Genomic DNA, 11,343 nt, shown 5'->3' on the forward strand with positions numbered 1-11,343 from the left:
ATATCCATCCTTTATTTCGCTTCCAGCGCAAGTGTTCCTGCAAAAACTTGCCTCCACGAATCATATTTAATTTGAAACTATTATAGGAAAGGAGTAACTCTCGATACAAATTATACCGAAATAATTACTGCTTACAAAAATATAAAAACGAGATAGTATACGGTGGCAAATTATGAAACCTGCATTACCAACGGCATATGGCACTAGCATTAATCGGTAAGTACCAGGCACGAAAGAGGAGCGACAGGTACAGGGAAAACCACTCGCAAACTATTATGTCAACAAGGTTCTGCTGCCTTTTGTATCGATATCAACTTGAAAATCCTTTCGACTTGCGAGAAGATAGTCAGAAGATACCTCGCGCGTGTACTAGATTCGAATAGTACTTCCGGATTTTCAGGATCAGAGAGCACCGTTCGGTAGAAAACGCACAAGTTGAAGTCATTGCCGTGCAAGGACAAATTATCGATGTCCTTTTGTTTGTATCGTTTCCGCCTGTCGTTACAGTTCGACATCACCAATATTGATACGACGAGATGGTTTGATAGTTCTGTGCTGATTTAAAAGTAATGATTATATAATCAGGTGTGATAGTCAGTATGTGTGGGTGCATGTAAGGATGCCGTACGTGTTAATTCATGCCTGCAATGTTTATCCTTTTTAGTGCTACATTTGAAGTTTTCGTGCACATTTTTATCCATTAAAATTAGCCGTTCGAAAATGTATTTTATTTCACAGGCAACGACGGTACAACGCACAGTACACCGCAACGACTGGTTCATGTATATTCCGTTTCCTAGCTTAGGTGAACGTTTCCGGTAAAGCACGTGTCCCACAGGAAAGAGCACTGCAGCGAATACGAAAAGAGATCGGATAATGTTGCCAAAAGCGATGGAGCCCAACAGAATCGTCATGCATGCTCGAAATATCTTCAAAAAGCCCTCGTCCCTCACGGCTTGGTTGGTGTTAATGGTGCAAGTGATGACGTGTGTCCTGGCAGAACGCCCGTCTCCTACCGGAAGTCGTGAGCGCACCTCGAGTACCACGCTGGTTCGTGGTACCGATGCAGAGTATGCCAGCGTGGCTGAGCAAGCATTAGAACCGTCGAAAGCGGAAATGCTAAAAGCACACCCGCCGATGTCGTTTTCCGTCGACGATGGTTCGCAACCCGTCTTTCCAGACCGTCCGGATGCGGTATACTTTGCGGTCGCAGTCAATGGAGGCGCCAAACTGTGGGGTCGCACGTTGGCCCGTACGCTAATCGACATGGGACCACCGTTTGGTAATCCGCAAGGACCCCCGCTTAGGCCGATCTACATAAATCTTCCCGATAATGGTCGCTTTTCGTCGAAGCTTATTACAACGGCGTGTGATTCGATCGATGGAATGCCCCTGGCCGGGATGGTGATTGTTGGTGACAGCCAAGCGGCTAAATCGTTGGCCCTGGCCGGGAACGCGATGAAGGTGCCCGTTCTATGGGCGAAAGGAGGAATTGCTTCATTGCACAACTCTTACGATGAGGTAATTGGTAATCCTGATTTCTTTTACTATGTTTCATTCTTACACTGGACACCTGTGCTCCACTTCTAGCTCTCAACCAAATTACAAGCAATACTACAGCCATCCTCTAGGGAAATTTTCGAAGCCATTAGAGCAACCTTTTTACAAGTAAGATCAAACATGCATTGCAATTGACATTATCTAAAACGATTTTTTATTATCGGTACTGAAATGATTATATCAATCCTTGAAGGTTCACTGGCATTCGTACTATATTCTTTGCGATGTCGATACGTACGTTCTAATAAGCGGCAAAAAAGGAACACCACTTCGTCAAAAGCCCCTAAATCCCAACATAGTTACACTTCCTTCGAATTTTGATTTGATATACAAGTAAGTATGCAACTGACAATAACGTTTAACAACGATGTACTGTTAAACTCATGCAATCTCTTTCCCTGTGTCAACTGCAGAAAATTAGCGCACATTTCCCGATCCACGAAGGGTGTGGTGCTGATCCTGTGCAATCTGAAGGTAGCACGCCTGGTTATGGTCGAGGCGCAGCGTATGAAGATGCTAAACGGTCACTTTGTTTGGCTGTGGATGGATACAACATCTGCGACAGAGTTCTACGAAGCAGGCCAACCAGCGTACGACATCAAGCAATCACAAGACGTTGGCACCGGTCTGGGGGGCCGTAGTGAGCTGGAAACCGATTTTTACGACACGTTTGATATGCGCCATCAGTCGCATTTGGCGGATCTGGTCGAACGGCGCATGGAGTTTGAGGACTTTGATCCTCGATTACGCAAAAACCGGACGCGTCCGCATCCCGACGGTCAGACAGCTCGGTACGGAAGTGCGGCATTGATCAACCCCCGGCAAGAAGGAGCCACCGGTTCTGGTGCATCGAAACAGAACAAACCTAATCGCCGACCGGACAAAACGAAAAACGGCAAGGGTAAAGTAACGACGACCACCAACAGTACCGTGGTTAACGTGGCACGTGCAACACCGGAACGGGCCGATGAGTTGACAATGGAGTCAGAGGAGTTTGAGGACTTTGAGGATGAAATAGCGCTACCGCTAAGTGGAGTAGAGGACGAACAGGAGGAAACCGATGGCAATGATAACGTAACGGAGATGAAATTGAAACGCAGCAGCGAGTATTTGAAACCGCACAACTCTTCCGGACACGTGCTTTTTCATCACAACCAAGACTTTCCCATCGGGCTGCTCGCGTTACGGCCTATCAAAATGAAAATCGATCGACATTTTATTCGGGCGGCCGTGCGTTTGTTTGCGGCCACCTGGGCCAAAGTGGAACGGGAAGATGCACCCCCGGCGAGTAAAGGACGTCCAGGACAGGGGTCAGGAACAACCGCTGCAAATCGAGGAGTCACCCAGGAGCAAGCTGGCAAAGGGCAACAACACAGGGCACAACAGCGACCGGTACAATTCCAGCAGAAACGCTCTGTTGTTGAGCAACAAGGCACCGACGCCGAGGAGGATGATATTTTAACATTACCAGTTAACAGTGCTAATACACAGGAAAGTGTTCACGAAAGTAGTTTACAAGGCCAGTCACCGGTGGCGAACGGAGATGCCAGTGACGAATCGACATCATCTCCGGAAGCGGTGCGTACCACTTACCAGCGAGCGTACGAAACGAACGATATTATTTCGCCTAAAAGCAATAGTAGTGCAAATTTACGTGATGTCAGTAGTACAAATAGTTCTAGGGTTAAACGTCAAAGCACCTGGTGGTCAGCGACCACGAATCACAAATACAATATGGAACGCAGTGGCGCGTCAGGAGGGGACCGTGGACGAGGTCGTGGAGGAGCCACCCGGTACAAAGGTGGCTGCATGGGCACAATCAATCGTGCTGAGTTGACAAAGTCCTACAACTTTGCTAGGTAAAACACTACAACCTTTTGAGTAACCGATAACTGAAAGGTCTCCAGTTGTGTTCCTTGAAAACTTGGCTAATGACATGTCCTTGTTTTTATGTCCCTTGGATAGGAATTTGCAAACTAACGCCCGGCAAGCGCTTTCCGGGTTTCCAATAGCAAGTGGGTTCATTGAAAAATCGCTTGTTAGCCATTTTGAAATGCTGAACCTTGTGCCGACAACGAGACAATCATCATCACCAACACCAAAGAACGATTACCACGCGGATAGAAGGGAGGGCGGCAAATATTCCAACCAGTCGGCAAATAGTGAGACTTCGAGCGGACCAGCACCAGCTAGCGCGAGTTCTACGGGCGCAACTGCCATCCCTGCTAAGTGGAGACGTGTAGGATTAATTACAGGTCGATCAGTGCATCTAGACACGATCATATGGCCCGGTGGTGATGTGACGGTGTCCGGTAAGTACAATGCATTTGGTTCTGAACCGTACGAGACCGTTTTTGTGCTTGTCGCTTGACACAACTGTCTCTTTCGATGGTTCAGGGCTTGCTGGAAAGGCTAAAACCATGTTCAGAGTGGTGGTTTCGGTGGCGCCACCATTCGTGATGGATTCACCTGTCAACGAGGAGGGCCAGTGCTTACGGGGGCTAATTTGCTATCAAATATTCACCACTGGTCGGCACAATCTTACGCTAATGTTCAATGAAATCGAACGACGCAATCGCTTGAGGGAAATCACCCAAACTCCGAACCATTACTATGAGGAGCAGCAGACGTATCGATTGTACCGGTACGTGATCTTGAATATAGAAAGGAAACCTCTTTGAGCTTAAAGGCAATAATGTGATTTTGTTTACCCTCAGAACACGCTGTTGTTACGGGCTGTCGATGGATTTGCTTCAGAAGCTTGCCACGGAAATAAACTTCGATTTTCATCTTTACATTGTGCACGACGGCTTGTTTGGGCGGCGTATACCCACCGCGACCGATCAGACGCCGGGGTCATCTCGAAACGTTATCAAACCACAACCGTCACCTAACGTGCAGTCAAAATCCAAGTTTGATGGTAAGGAATCTGCCTCTCATGATTCAACCACAGATAAAACAAACACTTGCTGGTCCTTCCTTGCTTGCAGCACAATCCGGAAGGAGTCTTAAACGAGGCTCAAAATTGAAGCAGTCACAGGCCGGCATCAATGGTTCCCGTCAAGAGGAGACGCCAAGTTTTCCTTTCGAGTACTCGACGGCTCCACCGGCACGCACACGGCAGCAGTGGAACGGCGTTATAGGTGATCTCATATCAGGCACAGCCGATCTATCGTTTGCGCCCCTCAGTGTCTCAAAGTAAGCGTTACACGATCTTCTGTTCTGTTTGAAGAGCTGCATTACCGCTGTACAATTTTCTGCTCCAGGGCTCGCTCGGAGGTGATCGATTTTACGATACCATACTTCCACGGTGGTGTATCCTTGCTGGCCGCACCCGAAGCAGCGACCGATATTCCGCTGTTAGCCTTCCTGTTGCCTTTCTCGCCCGAGCTCTGGATAGCGATCTTTACCTCACTCAATGTAACGGCCGTGGCGGTTGCGATCTACGAGTGGTTAAGCCCGTTTGGGTTGAACCCGTGGGGAAGGCAGCGAAGCAAAAATTTCAGCATGTCCTCTGGTAGGTGAAGCGTAAGATGGTTTCTTCCATTATCTAACGAATATAAATCTGTACCTCCTTGCTCCCAAAAGCGCTCTGGGTGATGTGGGGCTTGCTTTGTGGGCACCTGGTCGCGTTCAAGGCACCCAAATCGTGGCCCAATAAATTCCTCATTAACGTGTGGGGTGGTTTTAGCGTCATTTTCATCGCGTCCTACACTGCCAACATTGCGGCGTTGATTGCGGGTCTTCTGTTTCACAACGAAGCGAAATACTACGAAATGTCGGTAAGGATTACGGCACTGTTAGATGAGATCTGCATGTTGGAGAAGTTTACCAGGAACATACCGCTTATGTCCAGTATATCCTTATTTTGCTTCAGATGCTAACACAACGAGTTGGTTCGCCGATCGCCACAGCAGCCGAATCGTATGTCCAGCAAAACGATAAGCGGCTGTGGGAACATATGAAAAAATATCAGCTTCAAAGTATCGAAGAAGGAATCCAACGGTTGAAGTATGTCCATGAGGGAATGGTCAAAATGATGCAATACTTTACTACATGAATATTAACAATCTTCTCTTTACGGTAGAAACCGCACCATCGATCTGCTAATGTGTGATACTCCCATATTGGACTACTATCGTGGCACGGACCAAAGTTGCTCTTTGCAGCGTATAGGTGATAATTATATTGAAGATTCGTACGCGATAGGAATGTCCAAAGGGTGCGTAGGTGAAATGTAATCGCGAAATGAATAACTGCTAAGTACATTTTGTTGATCTCGCTCGCAACAGATTTCCCCTGAAGAAAACCATGTCAGCGCTAATTTCAAAGTATTCTCACGACGGATACCTGGATATACTAACCGCGAAGTGGTACGGAGATCTGCCCTGCTTCAAGTTGGATCGCGAAATGGCACAGCCCAAACCGCTAGGCGTCACGGCGGTAGCTGGAGTGTTTCTACTCTTAGGCGTCGGCATGGTGCTCGGAGTACTTATACTGATCATTGAGCACGTGTTTTACAAGTACACTCTGCCGATACTGCGTCATCAGCCCAAGGACACGATCTGGAAGAGCCGTAACATCATGTTCTTTAGCCAAAAGCTGTACCGGTTCATAAACTGCGTCGAGCTGGTGTCGCCACACCATGCAGCCAAGGAACTGGTGCACACAATCCGGCAGGGCCAGATCACGAGCTTATTCCAGAAAAGCGTTAAGCGGGTAACGTATTACACGAGGGGTTTTTTGTTTGCCTCTATTAGGTGTATTTTGGGCCAACGTTCAGGTGCATTGTTTTCTTTTAACGCATCCATTCGGAATTTATTCGACCATATATATATATATATATTAACGAGCATTTGAGCAAAATTCTTCCATCTTTTAAGACATGATTTTTTCGTAACCCCTTGGTTCGTTTCGCTTTCCCCTACTAACATGCGCTTTCCCTTTCGGCCCAGAAGGAAGATGAGCAGAGAAGAAGGCGCAAAAGTAAGGCCCAGTTTTTCGAAATGATCCAGGAGATTCGCAGGTAAGCACGTGCTCTATCGAACTCCTCTCCACTTCCTGTGTGTTCAGTGTGTTTTATGCGTGTGTACTTTAAACCAACATAGAAACATCAAACTCGACAGGGTGCAGCTGGACACGGACGTGGACGCGTCTTTGTCGGCCACGTCGGAAAGCACCTCCCAGGCGCTCCTTCCCGAGACACTCCCAGCTGGCTCGCGGCTCTCGGTATCGGCCTCAGCTAGCCGCCGTGCCAGCCCTGGCCGATTGTCACGGGCCGGGTTCGGATTCGGCAAGTCCCGCGAGGGTGGCAGCAAAACTTCGTCCTTTGCTTCCTCACTAAACGTGCGTCGCTTTAGCACAGACAGCATCATCAGCGAACGGTTGGGAACGATTGGACGGCGACTCAGTCGCGATGCCGCAACAAGCTCGCCACCGGATTTATCGCACCACTTTGAAACGTTTGGCAAAAGCGCTCCCGCGGAGTCGAACTCCGGCTCCAAGTTTGACACCTACTCCGGGAAAAACAACAGCAAAGAGAGCATCGCGGTGTTTAAGTGTGACACGTTCAATGGAAAACTGACGCCAGCAGGAGGTGGCTTGGACACCGTGGACACCAGCAGTACCAGCGTCGCGGTGGTCCACGCGAAACCCGAAGTTGAGGAAAAACCCGTCCTTCCTGTGAAAACGAAAAAACGCTCCCGCCGTTCGCCACTTAACCTCGAACTGTACGAATCGAGCCGCCGGCGGCTCATTCCTATCAACGAACGCGTGGCACACGGGCTAGCACCACCGTTCCTCGAGGCGGACACCGGCAGTGCCATGCTACGGGACAGGTTGCACGAGGAGCTTCGTCTCAAGTACGGACAGACGCGGTGGAAGGGCTCAACAGAGGGGCAGGATGGTGTAGCCTCGTCGCCCGTTGTGGCGGATGTCGCAGGGAACCATTCCGGAGTTAAACCAAAGCGGCCGAGCCGCCGATCATAATATCTAGATTAAGCAAGTCAAACACCAATCTAACGTAACCGTATAAACGTCTTAGCACCTGCGCACGTTCAGAACGTAATGCGCAAGCCCGCTGTAATGGATCGCGCCAAACACGTGCCATCCCGAGATGACGACAATTGGCGCGAACCTTAGCCAAACATTGGCACCTGAGAATTTAAAACGTAACATATGTTTATCTGCGTGCAAACAGTTTATTGACTATTCGTATACTAAAGACCGATATCGATCGGTATCGATTAGCGATCGCTATTGGTCCCAGGCATGTCGCAAGTATGCACAATTCGACACTTTTAGAGATGTTATCGTTTTGTATGAAATTCGCCACCGGTCTCTATAAGTGCAAATGTGTCGCCATCATGATTAAGATCAAAAATTGATGAAAGTAACACGGCAGCGGTAGCAGCTACTGCCACGATATGGTTAAGTTTCTACTATCCCAGTGGTCGCTCTCGGAGTAATCCGGTCTCGGTTTTATCATTTTTCTATCTGATTGCAAACGCAAGCCGACACAAACAGGCGATATGGTAAAATGTAACGGGTGGAAATGAGGCTGGAGTTAAGAATATTACTTGTACATGTACGATGACAAACATTATCTGTGTCTCTAGGAGTGCCTACTTTGATATATTATTAGCTAGCCTTCTCCTGTGTTCAGTGGACGTTAGGTTTTCTACGGTGGATATACTCGATCCTCTGGAAACGATCATTCATGCAAGAATGTGGGAGCTTTTTTGTAGTACACTAAACTGTAATAGTTTATCGACCTAATAGAAATTGATGTCTTCTGTATCGGCTCCACGATATACCGACGAGTTCATGTGAGTTTGAATGAACAACCGATAGGTCAACCAGAGCCGAGCTCACAATTTTATTGAACGTTGAGAGCATGCAAGGATATCTGGTAACAGAACGCACATAAAGTGGCACTTTTTAAAAATATTACGTTGGTTTTTGTTCAGATTTTACTGCACAACCAAGGCGCCTATCGTAAGAATAACAAATTTAGTACATGCGTGGTCCAATTTTTTGTCGGTCGTAGCTAATTCAGTCAGGTTGTCTCACCGTGATCTTTCATACGTATGCTTCCTAACGTTAAAAGAGACACTCGACTTGCAGATAGCAAGAGTGAAAAGGAAAAAATAATGAATACGATTATTTGTGCTTAAATTATGATCAATTAGAAGCACATTTTCCTTGGAATCGTTTGTCGCTAGTTTTTCAAATGAATTCACCATTAACATAATCGTTCTTGTTTGCTGGTGTAGGTGCTTCACACCTGATATAGAGTACTTTTACTTTTCCATCAATTGATATTTTATAGCACATAATGACCTTCAAAAGGTGTGCTCAAACCTTTAAGGCTTGATGCACGAATTCACATGATCCATCTCGGCAATTGACGAAATAAACAAATTAGTAATTAGTAAAAATGCAGTACACTAAACATCAAGAAATGGTCTGAATTAAACGTCGTTCGAATTGGGTGAATCAAAACCTGTAACAATACTATATTTAACAAAAAAAAAATGTAGCTTTAAGATTATATAGAAAGGATAGTGAAAATAAAACGATAACATCAAAGCCGCAATCGACTACTACTGTCGAGTACACTGTGCCACCGAGTCGCTTAAACTGGCTAAACTAAAGCACTGGCCGTTCCTAACACCCGATTAGACGTTTCCAGTGATGAGAAAAAAAGGAAACTAAACAGACTCAGTGGCGCGTGGATGAAATCAAGAGATTGGACAAAGGATAAAAGTTGCGCGCTATGTCTAATTTTAAACTGGAGCTACTTTTCGAACATTAGTGATGGTTAAAGCAAAAGCAAACAGATGTCTATACGAACCCGGCAAGGATGACTTATATACAGATAAGATCACGGAACCTGTTTTCATCAACAACGCACAGTTCGTCACGATCACAACTTTTAAAAAACAAAATCGTTACACGTTAATTGCCAACCGTGACGTTCTTGAATCTGACAAAATGAAACAACTCTAAAACGCCAAATATACTAGATCAGAGAGAGAGAGAGAAAGAGCAAAGTATAATATTGTCTATTTAAAAATGCAAAATGTCGTAAGAAAATAGGGGAGTATATAAAAGGATAAGGAGTAGCGTTTTTTTTTGTATATTTTCGATCAAATGAAGTAAACAAAAAATAAAATATAAGAGAAAAAAAGAGACGAAGAAAATTAACAAAAGAAATATAAAACTAACTCCACCACTAGCGATAGGATTGTAGCGATTGAGATAAGATAAGTAGGAGAAAAGGTGTAGCAATAGAGACAAGCATAGGGACATACTGACTACACACGTACACACTCTTTCAACACACAGTCACACGTAGAGTGCTGGAGTTCTTATGATATTAACAATCTCTAAGTTGGCATGGCACAGTGATCCTTCCGGAAAGCCCATCATTTTAACCTTTTTACCGAAAATCGAGCTGCTGGTAACCCGCTGGAACGATAGAAACTATACGGTTTGCAACTATTGCGATCCCCTTGCGTTTGCGATTCGTTGGAGTTTGGTAACAGTGTCATGTAATTGAAAAGAGCAATCAGCTGGGAGAACTGACGGAGTGCCAAATGTTTTTGAAATTTTATAGGAAATTAATTTAATTTTACTCACATTTTAAGAATTCAAACAAAGCTCTCTACGCTGACATTAAATGTTTAATGTAGTTGTTGTACCAACACTCTATCGATTCGGTTTCCGATCCGTTCCGGTACTTCCAGCAGTGCCATTTTCAAAAAAACGAACTGGTTTCTCCCGTTTTAAACGATTGTACTCTTAGGTGTAGAGAAGATGCGAGCACACCGTATTTTGCACAACAAAAAACTATATTTATGCAACGCTCGCACAGGATTTGTAGTGATCTTAGCCAAATTGTGTTACCCTCTTCTCAGAGATGGATGTGTTATGAACAGATTTTATGTAGCAGCCGCACGACACGCGTGTGCAATTGTTAGGTTTGAGAAAGAATGGCACGTTTTCTACAAATGTCCTCGGCGAGGGGTGGGTTTGCTGTATTTGCGTTTTAATACCGAATCCCTCTTGTACCGGTTCCAGATGAAGATGCAAAGCGATAGTGTTCTATTTACTAGTTTTCAATTCGATCGCAAACAGATGCATAGTATAGCAAAATAAATGCACATAAACTACACACCTACACACATTCACTCACGAACAAGGTACACGCGCTCCATAGAAAAGAAAAGAAATATATATTGTAGATAAAAACCTGTTATCTTACCAAATACATTCGGAAACGTCCAAGTGAACCACACGTGTAAGTTTGTTGCGTTTTTTTTTGCATTCCCTCATGATTACTAGCAGCCAAGCAACTTTAAGGCAAGCTTGCGATACAGCTTACCCAACAGAATATGGCGACAGAAAATCCGAACTATTTGAGAGAACGAATTTAACGATCTCTTGTGTTGCAAAACATGATTAGTACTTACTTATTTATCAATCGTTACAACCGTTCAGCGATCCTGGCCTGCTCAGAGAAAAGCCGGAGCACTCGCGTTCAAAAATCGACTGAAAATCCTTGATCCTGACTTTTCTGGCGGACGTATTCACTCGATAAGTAAGTTATCCTGATTTCTAAGCAAGATTATTAGTTGTCTTTACCTCGCGCATGAGATATCACTTATGCTTTAAGTATGCTTACCATAAAATCAATAACTAATTCCAACATACATTCCCTTTTCATTCACAACTTTCATTGTCTGAACTTCGAGTCTTATCGGCTTTTGGTATTGATTT

General features: G+C 45.3%; 1 protein-coding gene across 1 annotated transcript; it reads left to right on the forward strand.

Moving 5' to 3' along the window:
• Positions 1-981: 981 nt before the first annotated feature.
• LOC128724478 (uncharacterized) lies at positions 982-7,548 on the forward strand. The gene is made up of 15 exons (XM_053818202.1): positions 982-1,521; positions 1,591-1,668; positions 1,754-1,893; positions 1,974-3,419; positions 3,526-3,872; positions 3,958-4,204; positions 4,278-4,480; positions 4,551-4,758; positions 4,827-5,077; positions 5,149-5,342; positions 5,438-5,571; positions 5,648-5,782; positions 5,853-6,279; positions 6,516-6,586; positions 6,669-7,548. The coding sequence occupies exons 1-15, from the start codon at positions 982-984 to the stop codon at positions 7,546-7,548; spliced, it is 5,301 nt and encodes a 1,766-aa protein (XP_053674177.1).
• Positions 7,549-11,343: the final 3,795 nt, after the last annotated feature.

Source organism: Anopheles nili, chromosome 3 (genome assembly GCF_943737925.1).
Source record: "Anopheles nili chromosome 3, idAnoNiliSN_F5_01, whole genome shotgun sequence".
Taxonomy (NCBI): domain Eukaryota; kingdom Metazoa; phylum Arthropoda; class Insecta; order Diptera; family Culicidae; genus Anopheles; species Anopheles nili.